Consider the following 22,712-nt stretch of genomic DNA (forward strand, 5'->3'; position numbering starts at 1 on the left):
AATGCGATAAACAAAGTAACTCGAAAGAAGAGGATTTTGAATACCGAACTAATGTAAAGCAGATTTTGTTCTGTTGAAGACCGAGCTGATTTAAAAGGGAGCAGACGGCAGAGCAAGAATGTAATAATCCAACCAGAAGGGTGTGATTATAATGTAGTCGGTTATATAAGAAGCCAACAACAAGAGAGGGCAATATGCCAACAAGAAACCAAAAACTACTATTGCCAAAGCCAGAAGATAATCATACCAAGGCAATTTATACACAACCAGTATTGCCCAAGCCAAAAGAAGGCAATTGAGAATTTCATTGTATATAAAGACTAGTGCTCATATGTAAAGGAAGTCATAAGAGGTGATGGCTTAAAACTACATTGTCAATGGCAAATAAGTTGGAATGTGAAGCAGAATCATTATCAGCGTTTGGATAGTGCAGAAGGGGATAAACAAGAGTGGCAGGAAGACTGTCCTTCTGATAAAAGATTTTCAGGAGGAGTGGAGCGTAAACTGTATTGTGTGGGGCAATCACAAGAGTGAACCAAACAGTACCAGTGTGGGTCTTGTTTCCCTTGAAGAAATGTGTATACTTGATGTTGTGATGCAAGAGACATTGCTAAAGAATTGGAAGTTGACCGTCACAACAGAAGTACTTGTAGTTAGTAGTTGTTCTGGCCTGGCAGGAGAGTACACCAGGACAGAAGTCTTTGTAACAATTTGTTCTGTTCTGGATGGAGAGTACACCAGAACAGAGAACTTTGTAGTAGTAGGCCTGCCAGGCGAGTAGACCAGCTGGAAGTCAATTGAAGTACTGTGGTGTGGTGAAAATTCATGAAGAAGCAGTTAAAGAACAACCGCCAAAGTGTTTTTGTGGAATAATACAGAAGCATTCTGACAAATTAATATCACTGAAGCAAGTGTTGTATGAACTGCTGCAGAATTATTGAAGATTGTCAAACAAATGGTTTTTGTGAAATGGCGCAGACATATCTTGACAAACAAGTTTTTGTTGAAACTAATGAAGTATGAAACTAGGTTTTGCTGTTGAAAATAAGTTGTTTCAAGATCTTGGTTACAAGTGAAAAGAGGAACACTTTGTTGAACATTTGTGAACTGTTAATTGAATTCAAGTTGGAACTTTGGATTATCAACATGGAACTTTTCGTTGTGAGACAGGATGTCCTTATCCTTTTGGAGCTGCTAAACAAAATCCTGCTTAAATCTGGGGAAGGGGAAATTAACCCAGGTTATAAGGAGAAGCTTTTATCATGATGTGAATGTAACTGTTATATTGGTTGTTTATGAACTGACATATATTACCTTATTGAGTTGGTGTATGTATAAGTGAAATGTGAGGGACAGAAACATATTGTTAGAGTGTTTCCTTTAGTTTATTTTAGGCAGGGAAATTCTTGTCAGGGTAGGGATAGTGAGGCGTGTATCCAACCTTTTGAGTTAATAAACTGGCATCTTTTGAAAAATCTTCACAAAGTTGTCTGCCTCACATGTCTTACCCCTCAATCCTGACTGTTCCTCTTGCAAGCTCCCTGAACCCTAGTGAGTTTGCCTCCTGCCCCAGAAACCTGCTCTGTCCTGGTCCCCCATATTCTCTCTGCATTTTCTTAGTAGTAGGGGTACTGGTTCTCGTCCCACCTCTTCCAGTGTTGTCACTTTATCTAACCCTCTACCTTTCCTCTATCCTGCTAATCTGGGTGTATTCTTCTGCATTCTCCTCTCCTCCTATATTTTAGATGGCCTTTCCCCTTCACAATCTCTCCCCCTCCAGGTGGTACTAACTCTTTATCCAACCCCCTCACTTTTCTCCTCCCAACTTCCAATTCTCTTTACCAGGTGGTACCCTGTCTTTCTCCAGCAACCTAACTCTACTCTACTCTACTCCTGTCATCCTCCATTTCCCTTCTCCAGCCCTCCTTTCAGTACACCTCTAGCTCCCCAGGCTCTACAAAACCTTCCTACCAATTATTTTCAAATGCCCCACGCTGCCAGTCTGAACCAGCTTCTTTTTATGTGGTGGTCTTCCCTCTCCACGGGAGGTGCTGAGTGGTATTGGTTGCACCTGGACTGTGTGGATTGGTCTGTTCTTTCATTGGATAATGTGCTTAGAGTCAGGTGGATTGCAAGGGTGCTGGCCAAAGCTTATTTTCAAGCCCTGCAGTCATTTGGGAATTTACAGCTGGACTGAGAATGTTGACCCACTTTTCTTCTTCAGGAGGCTCTGTTTCCATTGTCTGGTTTACTCTGGGCCCTTCTACTTGCATAGCACTTGAGCCACACATATGGAAACGCACTGGTAAGCTAATGAAGCTGTCTGATATGTTTAGAACTTCTCGTGAAAGGGATGGAACTTTGTAGCTACTGCAACGTTCGCTGGAGTGGAGCACAATAGGCTTTGTTTATGTCTTTTGTGTCATGTACAACACAAGTAGTTAACCATAATTCACATAAGTTTGTATCCATGCAGCCTCCCTGCTATTTCTGACTATGACTCATAATGGAAAATGTTTCCCTTAGCATCAAATGAAAAAAATGTATTACCCCAATTGCTGGTGCATTTGAAGTGTAACAAGTTTGTTTATAGAAAGGGGACGCTTTATTTCCTATGCTGAGTATTTGGGGCTGCTTAGGGAGCTGGAATGAAGAGACTAAGAAGGTCAACCTTATTAGAAGAGGCTTGTTCAAGGTCCTTGACCCCCCTTCCTTCCCTGGTATCTGTGGGGGTGATGTGGGTGTCTTTGCTCTGGTGACAGCGCCCTGTCTTTTTTTTTAATTCAATTTATTTATTGGCATATACATAACTCTATAACACAGAAAACAAAAACATCATCTCATGGCAGTGCAAATGATGTACATATAAATAGAAAATATTGTCATTTTGATCTATGCAAGCCATAGTCAGCAACCCCCAATCCACCACGCCCCCACCCGTCCCAAAACAGTACATTTGTCATGTTTGTAAGTGTCACACGTGCAATGAGAACAGACATGTTGTATCTACGTATTCCACTACTGGTGTAGGTCACACATATACGAACTTAATACAGTATTTTATGCCAATACTGGTTGTCCTTTCCTTTATAGGGATCGTTGTCCATCTGGACCGTTATAATGACCATGCATCCACCATTCTGACTATTCGTTTGTTTTCAATTCCCAGGCCTTGTGACATGATCTAGGCGTTTACCATCCACCCCACAGAGGAGGTGTTGTGCCGCTGTCCTGCCTATATGAATGCTTCTGCCAGTTCCCAGAATGTATCTGCTTGTGCGGTGCCAGCTATTCTGCGCGGCTCCCTGTTTTAATGCTTGGAGCCAGTTGAGGTGGTCTAGGGATCCTCCATATACCTCCTGAGGGTCCAACATCCGCTAGTTCAGGGGGCCTCCATATATCTACTGTCTTTCATCACTCCTCTGATCTTTGTGGGCCCACTTCATTTTCTCTACTGGCTTTCGCCTCCTCCACCATCATTTCACTCTTTCTCAATTCCTCTTCTGCCAGCTCCCTTGTGTTCCAGTGGTCCTACTTTATATACTATCATCTGTCCTGATTGCCCTGAAGAGCCTTCCTCACTTGTACTTGTTTCTGCCTTAGAGCTGGGGGTTAGTATGAGTCCCGCTGAGCTGTCCCTGCATCCATGCGTCCGCTCATAACTTCGGCTTATCCGTGGCTCCCCTGACCTCAGTGTTAAAATTAGTATAGCCTTGTTACAGTTAGACGGTTTTGTCTCTGAAGCCACCTAAATTCTGACAAAGTTCCTGGTCCAGAGCATGGTCTGTCTACCTTTATGCCTGAAACCCCTATCTCTCCTGTGCCTCATCTCCAGGCCCTCTTGCAAACAAACTGCTACTCGTGGTCTACACCACAAACCCCAGCCCCTCCTTCTCTAGTGACACAAAGACCACTGCAGGCCCAGACCTTCTCCTGGCACCCCGTCCTTGACATTTTTCCAGGAGACTAAGAGACGAGTGCAGGAAGAACTCCTGTAATTCTGGCCCCTCTATGATTAACTGGAGAATGCTGGTGAATGTGGAAGCTCCTTTCTCCTCCATCCCTTAATGGCAGATATGTGACATCATAACAGGGCATTCTCTGTATTTTCCTCTTGTGTCCTGATGGCCCTTCCTTCTCCTTTCTAGAAAGCTGTGTCCTTCTGCCCTTTTTTAAAAAAAGTTCTATTTTACTATTTAAACAAGTAGATACCCCATTGTTCCCCTAATGCAACCACCTTACATTTTCCTCCTGTATATTTTTACTGGGTGATTCAAATGTCAAGCATTTTCTCAGTTTTAGTTATCAGACTTTTTTGTTTATAAACTTTATTTCAAACATGAAGAGACCACGATTTTGTCCATTTTGCCTTTTATTTAGTGGTTTTTGATTCAATTATGTCAGGATTACCCTCTTCGGCCTCTGGAGACTTGGTTGTTCTGTCTCACGTATACTTTTCTGCATCTTTATTCCTCAATGCTTGGCATTCACAAATGTTCGCTCATTTACTTAATCTAAGAGAAATATGTCCTGCGTGCATTACTTATTCTCATTGACTCACCTTGTACCCTTCAGTAGCTTCTCGCTGTGGCACCCTTGATCTCTGGCCAACAGCTATTCTTTGTTCATGCACTAATTTATATTTCTCTCTCAGCTCTGCAGTCCTGGTCTCTTGCCTTTGGGACTTTCACTTTACTATTATTCAACGCCAACGTCCATCTGTCCAACATAGCCGATTCACCCATGTTATTTTTTCTACTGCAGCAAGCTTCTATGTGACTCCTCTACCTTGCACTTCTGCGTATATACATTCACTATCATCTGGTTAATTATCTTCTTTCTATATATGTTTTTTTCTCACTTGTAAGTATGATTACTCTTGTTTCTTCAATTATCTCTTCATTCTTTAAGTATTCTTATATTGTTCCAGTGCGTCATCGTCTCTTCTCTTCATAACGCCACTTTGCACCTATCAAATTTTCTTTACAACTCTAAAATATTCAATGGTATTGCCAAATCTCCTGCTACTACTTTAGTTTGAGGATACATTTGGTACGGATGTCTGAGTGCATAACATCTCTCATACACTCGATGCAGTATTGGAATTATACCAGGTGTCATGCACAGTGTCTTCTTGTTATTCATCCAATAGGTTGGAGGTGAGGTGGTGGGGTCTATCAGTGACGTACACGTCTGCTTCTCTGCACCAGTTCCTCGTATTTCATAATGATTTCCCAGCGGTCTGCCTGTTCTGCCGTTCTCCCCATTACCTTGAATTCTGCGGGGGAACGTCTCCAGGGTCTGTGTTCGCTCAGGTTCTCTTCGGTTGTTCGCATTCTCAGCCTTCTCGTCTTCTCAGGTCTCCCGGTGTTGGTGTCTTCTTTCTATACAAGCCGCTGCCACTGCGGGTATCTGGACGGTTTGCTTGCTTCACAGCGTACTGTTTTTGGTGTTGTGGTATAGACACGCAACCCACCACAAAGTTGTTGTGGTCATGCCACCACTGTGTACTCCTCGGTTTCTCACTACACCGTTTGAACACTGCGCGTCCGCTGCTTTGCTCTCGCTCTGAGAGCAGTTCCAAAACTCGCGACTCACCTTAGCTCTGCCACTCTCAGGTGGTATAGTATAAGGGAGCTTCTCTGCCTGTGCACATCTCTATACTTTGCCTTGCCTCGGCTTGTAATCCTCCTTCTGTCTCCTCATTTCAGTTAAATGGAGATTTTTGTTTAAAGGGACAGATCTTCTTTCTTGGTTGATACAGTATATTTTAGTTTTGTCTTGAGCCAAGTCTCTGGATAATACACTGTTCTTTACCTCTGATAGTCCCATCTATTCCATCATGGGGTATGTTTTAGGGAGCTCCGCAACACTCTCCCTGGAGGTTGAGGCAAGTGGGACCTTACCGGGAGAGACTCCCCCTCTGGGGACATTGACTCCTGTTCCTGTGAGGAACACCCTAAAGGAGACCCCGAAGTGGCCTACGTTGGACTATCAGATCTACAAAAGATCTACAAAAGAATATACAATACAGAGACCTGTATGAAGAGAAAACTAACATATGTTAGAGAGAGAAACTGCAACAAGCGCAGGGAGAGAGATGTGAAAGTGAGCCAGAAAAGGTCCAGGGCGACGTACCAGCTGAAAGGGAAGGAGACTCTGCAACCTGCGGACCCCGCGAGTTTGGAAACTGCTCTGGAGCCGAAAGCAGAACACTGGTCCTTTGAGAAGAAGAAAGCGAGAAACTGATGGTGGTGGCGTGAACACAGTGACATTGTGATGGACTGGCAGTCCACAAAACAACGCCGAAACCACTAGGTGATCAGAACCGCATACCGCCCAAATATCCGAAGGATGACCAATCCGTCCTGAAGGTGAGCATGGAATGTAGGATACCGGAGTGAATCGAGAAGCCAAAGAACACAATGAACCCAGAGCGAACGGAGACTCTGGAGACGTTGTCCCAGAGAATCCAAGTTAACAGGGAGAACGGGAGGTCCGGGAGGCTGCCAGGGAATCATTATGGGACTGTTCCTACTCATCCCAGTCTATCGACGAGAGCATATCTTGGAAAATAAGAAAAACAAATGATGATAATGAGAGAAATGCAAGCGAGCGAAACTAAAACTAAGAGACAAACACTTGAGGAGAAAGAGTACTATATATGTCAAAAGACAGAAGGCCTCATCACGAGTTGGGCGGTATCCTGACTGGGATTCCCGCCAACTGTATCAGCGTTACCATCCAACCCTCTGGCTGTATTACCGCCGGATCACGGGTTGGGCAGTAACGGTAATTCCCCATTCCCCACTGCGTCCATTGGACCAATGGGAATTTTTTACGCAATTAGCGCGTGCTAATAGCGTGCCGCTAATTGCGCCTGAAAATGGGAATTTTCCCGGTGCATTAACCCCCCGCTTATTGCTGGGGGTAAATGCAACCAGACTCGAGATTGGGTGGACCCTAAATGCGGCGGTAACACCGTTACAGCCGCATTTAAGGGCTACCGCCCAACTCGTGATGAGGCCGATAGACTATGGGCCTCATTACACGGAAGGCGGTAATGGTTAACGGCCACCGTTAATGGTAACGGTGACCGTTAACCATTACCGCCTTACTACGAGGTCCCTTAGCGGGTTGGTGCTTTAACGCCTGCTTTTTGCAGGCGTTAAAAACCAACCCGCTAAGGGACCTCGGAGCTAATTACGGCACCGCAAAATTGCGGTGCCGTAATTAGCGCCTTCCCCATTCCCATAGAGCCCTATGGGGGCAGAAATGGGAATGGGGAAGGGCAATGGCGGAAGGGGGATTTACCGCCCCTCCAACCTTGGAATGGGGCGGTAAATCCCCTTTCCGCCAAGGCGGTGCCGGTATTTTACCGGCATGAGCCATGGCGCTAATAGCGCCATGGCTCACCGCCTTCCGTGTAATGAGGCCCTATGTTCTAGAAGGAGAATCCTATGAACAAAAAAAATGCTATGAATTCAGAAGAAGAGAAGAAAGCCCCAAGAGGGAGAATAGTAGAGTGTTGTGGATATCTCTACCTTGGGAAGAGGGGAAGTACCCCTTTATTGGAAAAGGAAAGAGGGGAACATAAATGAAGGAGAATGCAGTGAGTTGAAATATAAAGAAACCCTAGAGTTTGTAAAAGACAAGGACTATCTAGAAAAGAAGTGAACTGTAATCACCCAGAAGGCAAATCCCAAACGAGGAAACCAGCGTTACGCAAAACACAGTAATACGGATCAAAGTATTTGTTGAAGGTCAAAGAAACTATCTGACTTTTGCTATTTCTCAGATATTAAAGTCTTGACAGCGTTACATGAACTGGGTAAGGAAGTCACGAAAGAATATTTAAAAGTCACCTATTAAGGAGAACCCAGAATAAGAGATTTGTGAGAATCGAACCCCAGGAGAAGGGAGTCATTCTCCTGTCTTTAGTTGTCAGAATAGTAGTAAAGTCAGTTAGCGTTCGTTTTTGGACTGTGGACTTTCACAGATGACTGACAAGCACCTTAGTTAGTTTGATAGTTACGGAACACCAATGGTAATAGGTAAAGTTAGGCCTTATTCATATTCTTTAATAAATCCATCTTTGAAAGGTCCTCAGATTATCTGCGTCCTTCTTCTGACCCGCCACAGGATAGACTGGAATGCATTCCTGAGCCAGTCTGGTTAGGTTTTATACCTCTGGCATGGCATTTTTTATATAACATCATAGTTAAACCAAACATGATATTACGCTTGCTTTAACACTGACCACCCCATTGCCCTGCATCCTCAAATCAGAGGCCCGGTTACTATGGTGAGGGGGCATTTGATTTGGAAGATGGGGGAATGAGCTGCACCCATATCAGAAGCCCCCACACAAGCACGGTGAGCGGGCCTTTGATTCATCCCAGATTAAAGGGCCGCTCACCGGAACAGTGATCACTGCTCGCTGTGCTGGTGAGCGGGCCTCACCTCTAATTCAACCCCATATCGAAGGCTAGCTCACTAGTATGGTGAGCGAGTGCTGCTCACCAGCATGCCGCCCATCCCCCAAATCAGAGGTCCATTCACTGTGCTGGTGAGTGGGCCTCTGATTTGGAGGCCTGGGGAGACAGTGGTGCATTTTTCATGCATTCATACACATTCTCTCACAGATCCATCCAAACCCTAATAGAAGTTAATTATAGCTCTTTTTTTCAGTTATATGTGATCTTACCGACCACAATTACAGAGTGCTAAATTTCATTGTGGACAAAACACAGAAAAACACAGAATTTTGTTTGTTTGCTTTTAATTTGGGGGGGGTCACCCCCAAACCCCTCTATTTTCCACTCTTTTAAGCCACTCCAACCACACCCTGACCCATTTTAGCCCCGTACGCCACTACCCTTTATGTATTTATATCTTTTTTGTGTTTTTCGATGTTATTGTCCGCTCTGTTATTTACCACTCTGTAATGTTTGCGATACAATTACTGCATACCTTTTTTTCCTATCTTGAATTTTAGACTAGATGTATCCGAATGCAAAGCAAGATGAGGCAAAAGAAATAAGTAATTGTGGCTGTGCCCTTCATGGCAATGGTTTACCAGGATGACACCCCTATTGTGTTATTGAAACTGACATCAGACTCTTTTGGGCACAATATGGATCCCAGTTTTTTTGGAACTTCTGTTTTATTGAGAATTCAACAAGACAGCAGAGATAAAAACGACCAGGCTTCTGTACCAAGAAGGCTTCTGTAGCTTGCAATACACAGACCAACATCAATTTTTAACAATCGTATCAACAATTCCCCCCAACCCAAAAATGTGATCCTATACCTATTATTCTATTTCCCATGTGAAACCGTACTCGAGTGTGCCTACCAACTCTCTCAAAAAATCTGTACCTTCATTGGGTGCCTGAGCTCCAATGTTCCAACTATTCTCTCTGTGTTACCTATTTCAAGGATACATTCTATTCTTATATAGTTGCGGCCTATATAACATGTGTTTTTTATCTGGCACATAGTCTATAAAGGGTGCCCATGTGCGCATGTATTTATGCATGGTGTCAGAAATTAAAGCTGAGGTTGTTTCCATCGCTGTAATCTCCCATACCTTCACCCATCAATATGAGATGGTTGGGCCCTCCGGTGTTGGTTCTTGTTGCCATGAGTACAGGAGTAGAAAGGTCCGCTTTGGGCCCTGGCATGGGATAGGTTTCGTCCTCAGTAAATATTTCAAAAAAGTTAGCAGGCGCTTCTCTCCAGAAAGAACATGGCATGATAACCTATTCTGAGATGAGAGTTTGCAGCACACGCTTTTTGCTCACTGTACCTTTCACAGATGGGAAATATCCATTTGCATATCAGTCTTTGTCCCGCCCACATGGGCAGTCCAGCACCAAAATGCTATGGCAATTCCTCTCTGAACAAGAGTACCAACAGCAACCCCATACACGTGTTGCAGACTTGTTGGGCCTCATCAGTGAGGTGAAGCAGTGCCTCTCTGAGCACAGTGAGCAGGGAGTCCACGTTCGGTTCTGATAAGGGTTGCCATTGCCTTACCCGCCTTATTCCCCTCACCATATTTCCTTGCCCTCATAGGTTGGGACATGTAGAAAACTTCTTTTTCTGCAAGCGTCTTGTATTTTTTGTAGCTGCTCTTTCCCTATGGGCATCGTTTGCTGAGTATCAAGGCCCTTCAGTTCCCGTTCTGTCTGAGACAAGCATTTCCTTATTTCCCTCAGGGTTCTATATGCTGTCCCCATCAACTGGCCTCTCAGCCACACTTTGAACGTCTCCCACACCGAACTCTGGGTCTGTACGGTGCAAGCGTTGCATCCGAAAAAGTCCTCTATCTCTATTCTAAGTGGTTCGATCACTGATTCGTCCTTGAGCAGTTCTGGGGGCATGCGCCATACGCGGGTCGTACGTTCCACATTTTTGGGTGTCATTCTCAGGAGGACCGGGGAATGGTCCAACATTATGCGTGGTAGGATTGAGATCTGTTCCATCTGTGGCATCAGTTCGGGGGAACACAGCCAAAAATCAATTTGTGAGCTGGTATCGTGTACCCCCAAGTAGAATGTATAGTCTCGTTCAAGAGGGTGCAGCTGCCTCCATATGTCTGCCAGGGGTAAAGTAACCTTTGCCTGTTTGAGTGTGAATGCCGCTTTGGTAATTGGTCTACGATTTCCCGCCGACCGGTCCATCTCCGGGTCTAGGGTTAGATTGTGGTTGCCGCCCCAGATCACGTTCGCTGTACCAATTGGTGATATTAGCTCCATGATGCAAAGATAGAACTCGGGACTGTCTGTGTTTGGACCATAAGTGTTGACCAAAATGACTTCCCCATTATGTAGCTGTCCCCACGATATCACATATCACATAGCGGCCCTCTTCGTCGGCTAGTACTTTGGACGTCCGGAAGTTCACCCTCTTGTGTACTATTGTGAGGACCCCTCTCACCATTGACCCCAGTTTCGTGCGAATGCATCCGTAACCTTCCTGGTGGCGTGCGTCTCTTGTAAGAATAATATGTCTAACTTATGCCGAGTTGCATATGCTAGTAGCTTTCTTGCTTTTATCGGATGTGCCAAACCCCGCACATTCCACGTGAGTAGCCTAACCTCCTGCATCTCCTGTGTCTTCGGTTATTTTGTCATAGGTATGTCGCAGCCTCTCTCTCTGCTGTGGTAGTATCTTATTACTTGTGCCGTACTCATCAGTGTTTTTGTTTGTTGTGCTCCGTTTCCTCCTCTGTCTACTTCCTGCTGTTTTAGCAGGGTGTATATTCCTGGTTCGCATGCACGCGAGCGCTTCTTTTGCTTCTGCCCATGGGCAACTGGCCAATCTCCCTTACCGCCCCCCTCCCTCACCATCACCCCAACTGGATGGTGTGAAACCCTCAGAACTTTTCAACCTTTGAACTGATGGGTGGCTCTGTACGGTCATACTCCCCTTTTCAGTCTGCCAACCAGACCGCTTTGAATGCCACCGCACCTGTATCTTCGTGTATCCAGAATTTGTAGATTCTTCTGTCTTCTCATGCTCTTGGTATGGTCTCATTTGCTGCGTCCGGGTGCTGGATCCTTGTCATTTGTTGCTTGTGGGATGTTCCATTCGATATACCCCATGGCCTCGTCGGGGGATTCAAAATAGTGCGTCTTTCCAGCATGTTGTAGGCGCAACTTGGCGGGGTACATCATTGCATAGGGGATATCTCGTGCCCTTAGCGCTCTTTTGACATGGTCGAAGTTGCGATGAGCAGCTTGTACCCCATTCGAAAAGTTGGGATAGATGTGTATCTTTGCAGAGTCATATGTTAGGGTGCCTTACTCTCGGGATAGCCGCAGGATTGCATCCCTGTCTCGGTAGTTGAGGATGCGGGCTATGACTGTGCGTGGCGGTGCACCGGGTTTCGGGGGAGGGGGAGTCAGGACTCTGTGGGCCCTCTCGATCAGAAACTGCTGTGAGAGCTGTGTGTCCGGGAATACTACCCGGATTACTTCTTCCATGTAAACCTCCATTGGGACATTAATTTGTTTTTCCGCCAGCCCTACCACCCTGATGTTGTTACGGCGGGACCTCGATTCCAAATCTTCACAGTTCATCTAGACTACCTTCAAGTGTTTCTTGATGGTTTTCATATCCTTGCCGTGGGTGATTACAGTGTCCTCGACGGTGCTTATGTGGTTTTCTGTTTCTAGTACTCGTGCGTTCAACTGGTGGAGATCTGCTTTGATGGACCAAATGGTAGTACCAATCTCATCCAGTTTGGAGCTTACTGCAGCGAATCCATTCTGCAGTGCCACCATGTAGGGATCCGGGGAGTCGCCTCTTGGGCTCTGTGGTGCTGGGATGGCGGTCCGTGACGCTCCAGTAGTTTGGTCTCCCATATTGGCACTGGTGTATGCGTCTATGGGCCCCTTTCTATTATGTTTATTGCCTCTGGGCATACTGAACTTGAGCTAAACTGTGTCTTGATGCAGTTCTTCCGGCCCTTGTTATGGGCATTCTTTTAGTCCAGCGTTTCACTCACTATCGCGATTGGGGGCTCTTTTTCCCTTTGTTGCAGTCCAGATGGGCTGGCTCCTCGGTTTCCCACTTGCCACAACGCGCTGCGAGGCTCACCTCCGCTCCCTGGGGTGTATGCTGGCAAATGCTAGAGGAGAGGGGCAAGTTGTTGCTGTTTAGGGCCTGCCACCAACTGTGTCCCCTGTACGTGCCACAGTTTATTTTTCCCTCCTTGTTGGGGGGCAGGAGGGGCGGTGTACCTGCGTCACCTTGCTTGAAAATTGAGTAGCAGGCAAGCCGAAGGTTCCCATCTACCTCGACTGGTATCTTTTTCAGTGCTCTGTGGATGTTGGATCATTGCAGAAGGAGATGGAAGATGGAAGAGAAGAAAAACATGGTTTTTTTTGGGTGGGGGATGGGTCCCCTACCGTGTCTCCAAAAATGTGCCTTTGCCGAGGGCTTGTGGGCCGAGTTATAGCTTATTACTCTAGTGTTCACTTTATCCGTCCCTCGTCGCCAGTGTTGCGTTGTGCCCTGCCGGTGCGCCGGCTGAAGGGAGAGCGAGTCAGGGCCTGCAATGGGGACCTGGCGGAGGAGCTGAACAAACGCACAACACGCGTGGAATGGGTTGTGCCCGGAACTGCCCTGCCTTCTGGCGGGACGGGCGCTTTATTAATATGTGCCTTACGTCACTGCGCTCGCGGGACGTAAGTGATCTCCAGTTCAATAATTGATGTGTGCATTAAATCGCCTGACAAAATCTTTGAGACATTGTGGATTCGCACTGGCATATCTGGTGCATTTTTCATATGTGCTAGAGACAGACTATCATTTCTTCCGACAGTCACTTGGGCGACTGCGCATTAATCTATTGAGAGCACGGTTCTCGAATGGCCACATTCACTATTTGCTCCTGGAAAATGTTCCTGCCACACTGGCGCCTGATGAAATTTCAATGTTGTGTGTGTTCCCTTCATAGACTTGACTGTAAATCATATGCAAAATACACATGATCACCACTCGTTATACAAATAACTTCTCGGGGGAGGAAGGGAGGAGAACACCATGCCCCTCTAATCCCACACCAACCCTCCTTTTAGGGATCGGGCTTGCTTCCTTTTCTCGCTTACAAGGAAGCAATAATTGCCCGCCATTTATAAAGTCCACCGGCCACCACTGATTGTATTAAGGTTAGTTAAGTTCTCCGAGCTATTACAATTTTTTTGACCCAGCTTGTACATTTTTTTCCACAAATAACATTAGCTGTCGAACTTACACAGGTCTTGGTTTGTGCTTTGATCGCTGCCACCCTCGAGACAGAAGTCGACTCTTCCACATCTGGGACTGTACCATTGCTGGTCCTGCAGCGCACCATTATTCTCTCAGCAGTTTCACCACAGGAGCGCTTCCTTGCACCCTTTGAAAAGCGCTAAAGCTTAATAGGCTGATCCAAATGTTTATATGTGAACATTGCTTCTGCATTGCATTAACACTGTGTTATTGTTCTCACTTGTGTGGTTGTTGTTTTACAGAAACCCTTACAGAGGAAGACAAGTTTGCTTTGTGGCTCAGCCAGATCTACATATTTTTCGTCAAGGTTTTCTTCCCCGCCCATGAACAAGCAGAACATGTAAAAGAAGAGATCCCGAGGAGTAGAGAGCGTCTGGCTGTGATTGAGAGGCAACAGACCCTCAAGGCTGAAGAAGAAGCAGCGTAAGATTTGACACCTTGTTTTGACTTCATCAGGTGTTTTGCAACCTTTGGCACCCCAGTTATGAGGGATCTTGGGAGTTGGAGTCCAAAACATGCAGGGAGCCAAAGGTTGGAGATGCCTGGACTGCACAGTTCTGCCATGACTATGTTGTGATGCATGAGACATACATGCCAACTTTCTGTTACCAGGATTCTTCAAGTTTCAAAAATGTTAATTAGGATAATAACACCACAGAAAAAAAGTCATGTGAATTATCAGAAACACAGTATATTCATTTTCAAATGTAATACGTTGACTTTTTATACCCCAACCATTGGTAGCCTGACCGATATTCTTCACATTCACGGGAATGGCATTTTTCGAACATTTTCTTGTTGAACTTTTTACCACTTTCTTTTACTGCAAATCTATATGTGGTAAGCTGGGGGTATGGTGTAGAGTGGGGTGGAGTTGTGGGTGGAAGGAGAGGCGCTGGGGAGTCTCCCCCTGCATTTTTCAGTAAAAAACGTGGTGCAATCAGCACAAGAAATCCAGAGAAACTACATTTGGTGAAAACAATTCAAGGAAACCTAATAAATCTGCATGACAAACATATTTAACTTCTCAACTCCAGTGCCACTGGAGCTTTCAAATACAACCAATCACACAATTGAGGAAAATATTTTAAGTGGTCAAATTTGAAACTGTTCTTTACAATGTATAATTTGGAGTTAATACCTGGTAAAGTGGCAGAATTTCAATTGTTATAATCACACAGAACCGACACAGCCAGGCAATGTTCTGTTTGCCTTTGACTTACTGCCCTCAAAACATCGGCTTGTCAAATAAAATATCACGTATAAAATTAAATGTATTAATTTACACATTTCAATTACCTTAAAACAGACAATCAGATGAAAGGCATTTGTAGAAGGGTGAGCAGGATGGGCCACTAACATAGAGGTAGGACTCAGTTTCAGCAGGATGGGCCACTAACATAGAGGTAGGACTACAGTTTCAGCAGACAAACACAAAATGACTAATACACACATAAGGCTCCAACGAAATGGTAGTCGTACTTCCATGTCGATGCCTTTTCCACGCAAAGTACTGTTTATTAAAATCTCATTGGAGACGAGAAACCATGGAGGAAGGGGGAGGGTATTTATTCCAGGATTACCGGCAAAAAACGGGACATTAGTCTGCCATCCCTCAAATCCCGGGACAGGGTTTTAAAAGTTTAAAAAGTCTCGGGAAAAAGGGTAAAATACCGGGACGACCCCGGCAAAACATCTGGTTACCCTAATTTGTAGCTGTAAGCAGCTTCCTGCAGACACTAGAACAAATTCAGTGCACCAGGGCTTGACTGGAGTGAATTATCTCTGCACGGACACACTGAGAGAGCTGACCTCAGGCAGGAAGCTCTGAGGCACAGGCTATGTGGCAGCAGTGGTCGAAGTGAGGAGGAGCGGTGCTCTGATACTTTATTTTCAGCAGTTTCACTGTTCCTACACTTTTATTCTAAAAAGAAACCATTCCAGAATGATTTCTTTTATCAAGTATCGTAATCCGGATTGGATTTATTTTCTAGAAGTCTGTGTGCGCTCTTCATTGTGAGGCACACTTCATGATGGTGCTGCTATGGTGCCTTTGTATACTGCTGTGTTTCTCCACAGCCCTTCGAGCAGAGCAGAGGACACAAGTCAGGGATTTATTCTGCGGTCATTGAACTGTGTCCCTGTGACGAATCAACTTCCGGTGCACCAGTGGTCCAGGGATGAATATTGGTTTCTAAACCATCAATCAACCCCACACCTCTAGTACACCAGAAGGGATCTGAACAGATTGGAATACAAGTAAATTATAAGACCTCCTTGTCCAATTTTGGTAATGTGGACGGAACAGCAGTCTTATCTGTGCAAGGTTGTGGATCATTGGTTAGTTGCAACAAAGAAAAAACACAATTATTACCCAATGATAAAGGGGATTGTCCAGTCAAGGTTGTATAAAATATCAACTTTATTATTACTACAACAGACCGTTCTAGCACACTACAATTACAACCCCCACTGTAAAGGAACACGGAGGACAGAGAGTTTCACAAAGTAAAGGGATGCACTCTGGATACTGACAGGAGGGTAGTTGGTAAAGCAATCAGTGTTACTGTTCAAGGTTATTTGGTTTCAACACCGAAGGGGCAAAGGGTCGTAACTGTCTCTAGGGGCCTTCAGAGAAGGACCAGGGGGGCAGAACCACAATGTAGCTGGTGCCGAAGAAGTTCTTGGTGCCCGACAGCGTCAAAGCGGTTCCAGGGCACTTCGCAGCCCGTGGGGCAGAGTTAGTAGTGGGAGACAGCTGCGGGTACCAGACGTCAGGCAGTTCAGCAAGTGAGGCTGGACGGACGTCTGCAGACTGCCCGGCTTGGCAGCTCGGGGCCAAGAATTGTTATCTGTGTGCTGTTTGGCGGATCAGGAATGCTGGTTGAAGCGTCTCGGACGCCAGTGGTGACTGCTGCGTGACAACAGTCAGCAGTCACCACTGACAACAGTCAGCAGTGCAGCCGGAGGCGGTTCGAGGATTCGGCTGTCTCGAAATTGTCCTTGAAAAGATTGACACTGGATGATGCTTGTATGGCACTCCTCTTAGCTTCTTCCCAGGGCACGTGTCCTTTCAAGGTGGACGGCCCAAAGCTCAGGAGGGTGTTAGCAGGCAATGGCCTTGTCCTTTGTCCAGAAACTCTGTGGCCCTTCCCATCTAGGAAGCTTGCTGTCAGAACCTAGCAGGGCACGCTGTGTGCTGGCTGGGTACTGGTTCTGGAGCTCCTGGCCTTCCTTCACTGGCGGAAGATGTAAGGTAGACTGTACCTTCAGCTCGGCCCCAGCGATTGGTGTAGGCTAAGCACACTTTAATGAACCAATCCTGGTCCCCCACAAACAATCTTCAGTGATGGTCAGAACCAGGGTGCTTGGCAAGACAGGGGAGGGATGACAATATATACTTCTAAGTCTCACCCATCTTCCTGTCTGCTGTACATCAAAGTGTCTCCCTAATTAACTGTGCCCAATGCTGTGCTTGATCACAACATGGCCCTCCTTTTAATTAGGGGGTTGCAGGCAGACTTTCGTCTCCTATAATTCACATATTTCTCTGCTCTTAAAGGAGTGGTTCCAGACATGACATTCACTGCCCTTTCTTTCCAAGGAGGGGTGTTAGTACCAAGTTGACACATTGCATTACAAAGAGATGTGTGGTCTTTGGTCTCCATTGTCACTCCCTGCACCCAGGCCTTCCCTGAGGCCTGCTAATTAACATTCTTCAGTATTCGCCGCCACCAGACGTTTTTACAATGGAGATGCAAATCCATGGGGCCTTGAAATTCTAATCAGGCTGCCCATGGCCAAAGGCTTTTGATGTACCCAGGGCTGTCAGGTGTCAGCTACACATGACAGGGGAGGGCGGCGCTGTTAAGCTGTGTCCTCCGATAGTACATGACTATTTTTCTGCTGTGCAGTGAGCGTGGAAAATGTGCGCAGGAATGACCCATCATTCATTTTTTTAAACAAACAAAAAAGCCCCGGCAAGCGCACTTTTCCCATGCAGATAGTCGAATTCCTGACATGCCCCCCAGCCTGAACATGTGAACCACCACTCTACTGATGGTCTGGTTCGTAATCAAGGCAAAAGTACCGACTGAGCCATCTGCATTTACATGCTGGGAGCCTGGCTTGTGCTAGATGTCCATATCTAATCCCTGTAGGGATATGGCTCACTGCAAAAGCTTATGGTTCTCCCCTTGTGTGGCCATTAACCTTTCAGAGGCCTATGGCCCATCTGGATCGTGAAGTGAGACCCAAAGATGTAGGTGTTCAGCATCTTTAAAGCCCACACAAACGCATATGCCTCTTTTTTTATGAAAGCCCAGTTCCTTTCTGTTTTTGTCAACCGCCTGCTAAGGTAGGTGACAGGTTGCACTACCCCTTCAGAGTTCAGCTGCGCTAACACTGCTCCAATCCCAAAATCACAGCCATCTGTCTGGATAATGAATTCCTGACCATAGTCTGGCACTTTCAGAACTGGGGCCCTGTAGAATCCATCCTTTAAATCCTGAAATGAGGTTTGACAGGCAAGGGTCCAAGTTACCTTCTTTGGAATCGTTTTGGACGTTACATCATTCAGGGGCATGACAATGGTCCCATATCCTCTGATGAATGACCGGTAGTACCTGGTGAGACCTAGAAAGGCTCTCACCTGCGTCTGACTGGTGGGGTGTTCCAGTCTTTCACAGCCTGTACCTTAACTTCAAGAGGTTGTTTCTTACCTCCACCGACCAGGTGGCCTAGGTAAGTCATGGTACCCTGCACTATCTGGCACTTTGTGGCCTTGATAGTCAGGCTTGCATTCTGCAGCGCCTGAAGCACTTGTTTCAGGTGGGATAGATGATTGTTCCAGGTGTGGCTGAGCACAGCAATGTAGTCTAGATAGGCGACGCTGAGGTTTTCCAGTCTGGACAAAACCTGGTTGACCACCCTCTGAAAAGTGGCTGGGGCATTCTTCAATCGGAAGAGCATCACAGTGAACTGATAATGTCCTTCTGGGGTTGAGAATGCCGACCTCTCTTTCGATCCATCTGTCAAGCCGACCTTCCAATACCCCGCTATGAGGACAAAACTACTCATGTACTTGGCATGCTGACCTTTTCAATGAGCTCATCTGCCTGAGGAATGGGGTGAGCATCTGTCTTCGTGACAGAATTGAGCCCCCTGAAGTCCACACAAAAGGGAACTTCAGTCTTCCCACTACTGGTCTTTTTTAGGGACCAGTACCTCTGGGCTAGCCCAGGGGCTGTGGGATGGCTATACCACTCCTACGGACAACATCTTGGAAACGTCCTCCTTGATGGTGTCCCTGACCTTATCAGACATCCAGTGAATTCTACTCTTCACCGGCTTAATGTCTCCAATGTCGACATCATGGGTTCACCAATCTGTGCGACTGGGAGTCAGCGAAAACAGACCGGCAAACTGTCCCAGTAACCGGCGACAGTCTGTCAGTTGCTGTTCTGACAGGTCCTTTCCAAGGTTGACACCTTCAACTGACCCATCTGTGTCTTCAGTGTGCAGGAGGTCTGGGGGGGATTGGTCTCCTCCTCAGTCTCTCTGTCAGTCAACTATCGCCATGACCAAGTCATCCGGGCTATAATGGGGTTTTAGCCGGTTGACGTGAAAGACCCTGCACATCTGTTTAGCTCCTTTCACATCAATGAGATCATTCACCTCATTGACCTTTTTCAGCACACAGTAAGGCTCAGTCCACTTGCCCTGAAGGGCACTGAGTTTGACAGGCTCCATAATCCACACCCACTCCCACTGGCCTGGAGAATAGACTGTCAATGTCACCTTTTGTTTGTGCCGGTGCTTCATCAGCTCCTGACTGGCCTTTAGATTCTTGGTTCACTGCTCCATGTGCTTTGCCATTCTAGACCCAAGGGCGCATGCATAGTCCACCACATCTCGTGACAGGGATGAGGGTTTGCTTTTCCATACCTCCTTCACTAGACTGAGGGGACCTCATACAGCCTGTCCAAACAGAAGCTCAAAGGGGTTAAACCCTACTCTGTTTTCTGGCACCTCCCTGTAGGCAAACAGAAGGCATGGCAGGAGAATATCCCATTTTCTCCTCAGGCTGTTCCACTGAGGAACATCAAAGCCCCTGTGGTTGCGAAGGCTGAGATTGGGATATTCTCCTGTGTTGGATTCCCCAAGGAAGTCGTTTCTGACAGATGACCAAACTTTATATCCGCATATATGAAGGCTATGTGGGAAGAGTATGAAGTCACCTACGAGTTCATCCACACACCAATGGGCTTTTTTGAGCTTTTCAACAAGACCCTGAAAGGCATGATAGGTGGCATGGAAGAGTACCTAAGGAGAAAATGGGATATTCTCCCGCCATGCCTTCTGTTCGCCTACAGGGAGGTGCCACAGAACGGAGTGGGGTTTAGCCCCTTTGAGCTTCTGTTTGGACACCATGAGATCCCCTCAGTCGAGGGATGAAGAGATGGGAAAGCAAACCCTCATCCCCGTCACGAGATGTGGTGGACTATGTACTCAGCCTTCTGTCTAGAATGGCAAAGTACTTGGAACAGTCAACCAAGAATCTAAAGGCCAGTCAGGAGCTGATGAAGCACTGGCATGACCAAAAGGCGACAGTGACAGTCTATTCTCCAAGCCAGTGTCTGTGGATTATGGAGCCTGTCAAATCCAGTACCCTTCAGGACAAGTGGACTGGGCCTTACTGTGTGCTGGAAAAGGTCAGTGAGGTGAATTATCTCATTGATGTGAAAGAACCTAAACAGATGTGCAGGGTCTTTCATGTCAACCGGTTAAAACCCCATTATAGTCCGGATGGCTTGGTCATGGCGTGAGTGACTGACAGAGTCTGAGGAGACCAATCCCCTCCCAGACCTCCTGCACACTGAAGCCACAGATGGGTCAGTTGAAGGTGTCAACCTTGCAAAGGACCTATCAGAACAGCAACTGACAGACTGTCGCTGGTTACTGGGACAATTTGCCAGTTTGTTTTTGCTGACTCCCGGTCGCACAAATTGGTGCACCCATGATGTGGACTCTGGAGACAGTAAACCGGTGAAGAGTAGAATTCACCGGATGTCCTATAAGGGCAGGCACACCATCAAGGAGGAAGTTTCCAAGATGTTGTCCCTTGGAGTGATAGAGCCATCCCACAGCCCCTGGGCTAGCCCCGTGCTGCTGGTCCCTAAAAAGACCAGTAGTGGGAAGACTGGAGTACGCTTTTGTGTGGACTACAGGGGGCTCAATTTTGTCACAAAGACAGATGCTCACCCCATTCCTCAGGCAGATGAGCTCATTGACAAGTTTGGCGCTGCCAAGTAAATGAGTACTGTTGACCTCACAGCCGGGTATTGGCAGGTCGGCTTGACAGATGGAGCGAAAGAGAGGTTGGCATTCTCAACCCCGGAAGGACATTATCAGTTGACTGTGATGCCCTTTGGATTGAAGAATGCCTCTGCCGCTTTTCAGAGGATGTTCAACCAGGTTTTGTCCAGACTGAAAAACTTCAGCGTCACCTATGTAGATGACATTGCTGTGTTCAGCCACACCTGGGAGGATCATCTATCCTACCTGAAACACGTGCTTCAGGCGCTGGCTGACAATGCCACGAAGTGCCAGATAGTGCAGGGTTTCGTGACTTAACTAGGCCACCTGGTCGGTGGAGGTAAGAAACAACCTCTTGAAGTGAAGGTACAGGCTGTGAAGGATTGGAACACTCCACCACAAAGACGCAGGTGAGAGCCTTTCTAGGTCTCACCGGGTACTACTGGTCGTTCATCAGAGGGTATGGGCCCATTGCCATGCCCCTGAATGATGTAACGTCCAAAAAGATGCAAAGAAGGTACTTTGGACCCTTGCCTGTCAAACCTCATTTTAGGATTTAAAGGATGGATTCTGCAGGGCCCCAGTTCTGAAAGTGCCAGACTATGGTTAGGAATTTATTATCCAGACATAAGCCTGTGATTTTGGGATTGGAGCAGTGTTAGCGCAGCTGAACTCTAAAGGGGTAGAGCAACCTGTCGCCTACATTAGCAGTCGGTTGACAAAAAGGCAAAGGAACTGGGCTGCCGTAGAAAACGAGGCGTATGCGGTTGTGTGGGCCGTAAAGAAGCTGAACCCCGACATCTTTCGGTCTCACTTTACGATCCAGACGGACTATAGGCCTCTGTGACGGTTAATGGCTATGCAAGGGGAGAACCATAAGCTTTTGATATATGACCATCCAGCACAAGCCAGGCTCCCAGCATGGAAATGCAGATGGCCTCAGCCAGTACTGTTGCCTTGATTACGAAACAGACAATCAGTAGGGTGGTGGTTCACATGTTGAGGCTGGGGGGCATGTGAGGAATTCAACCATCCGCATGGGAAAAGTCTCTCGCCCGGGCTTTTTTGTTTGTTTAAAAAAGAATGAATGACAGGGCCATTCCTGGCACATTTTCCACGCTCAACACACAGCAGAAAAATAGTCATGTACTCTGGGAGGACCCACCTTACCAGCGCCGCCCTCCCCTTTCATGTGTAGCTGACACCTGACAGCCGTGGGTACATCAAAAGCCTTTGGCCATGGGCAGCCTGATTAGAATTTCAAGGCCCCCTGGATTTGCATCTCCATTGGTAAACCTTGCTGGTGGTGGCGAATACGGAAGAATATTAATTAGCTGTCATGATGCCTACCTCCAAGGAGCCAGGTCCGACCCAGCAACCCCAGAGGCAGGCATCATTTCCCCCAGGGGAGTGCCAGCGGGCCCAAGCTGGGGCCCTTTGGATGCAGTCCTGGCGCCTTAGGCGCCAGGCTCATGTTGGACCTCTGTCCTGGCGCCTTAGGCGCCAGGCTCATAAAGCTAGACATGTGTTCAAGTGTTTTAATGTGCACTTACCTGATGCAGACCATGCTGCCACATCCAGGCCCTCTTGAGGCCTGAATAGGAACTACTTTA

The 22,712-nt window shown here is 46.7% G+C and overlaps 1 protein-coding gene across 3 annotated transcripts in view; it reads left to right on the forward strand.

Annotated features, from left to right (window-relative positions):
- The window catches only part of RSPH10B (radial spoke head 10 homolog B), a 765,802-nt gene that overhangs the window by 717,711 nt on the left and 25,379 nt on the right, over positions 1–22,712 (forward strand). For all 3 annotated transcript variants that reach the window (XM_069645637.1, XM_069645638.1, XM_069645639.1), the window contains one exon: positions 14,025–14,205. In XM_069645637.1, coding sequence (XP_069501738.1) covers positions 14,025–14,205 — 181 coding nt within the window. The remainder of the gene's footprint in view (positions 1–14,024; positions 14,206–22,712) is intronic.

Source organism: Ambystoma mexicanum, chromosome 2p (genome assembly GCF_040938575.1).
Source record: "Ambystoma mexicanum isolate Mex_15411 chromosome 2p, UKY_AmexF1_1, whole genome shotgun sequence".
NCBI lineage: Eukaryota > Metazoa > Chordata > Amphibia > Caudata > Ambystomatidae > Ambystoma > Ambystoma mexicanum.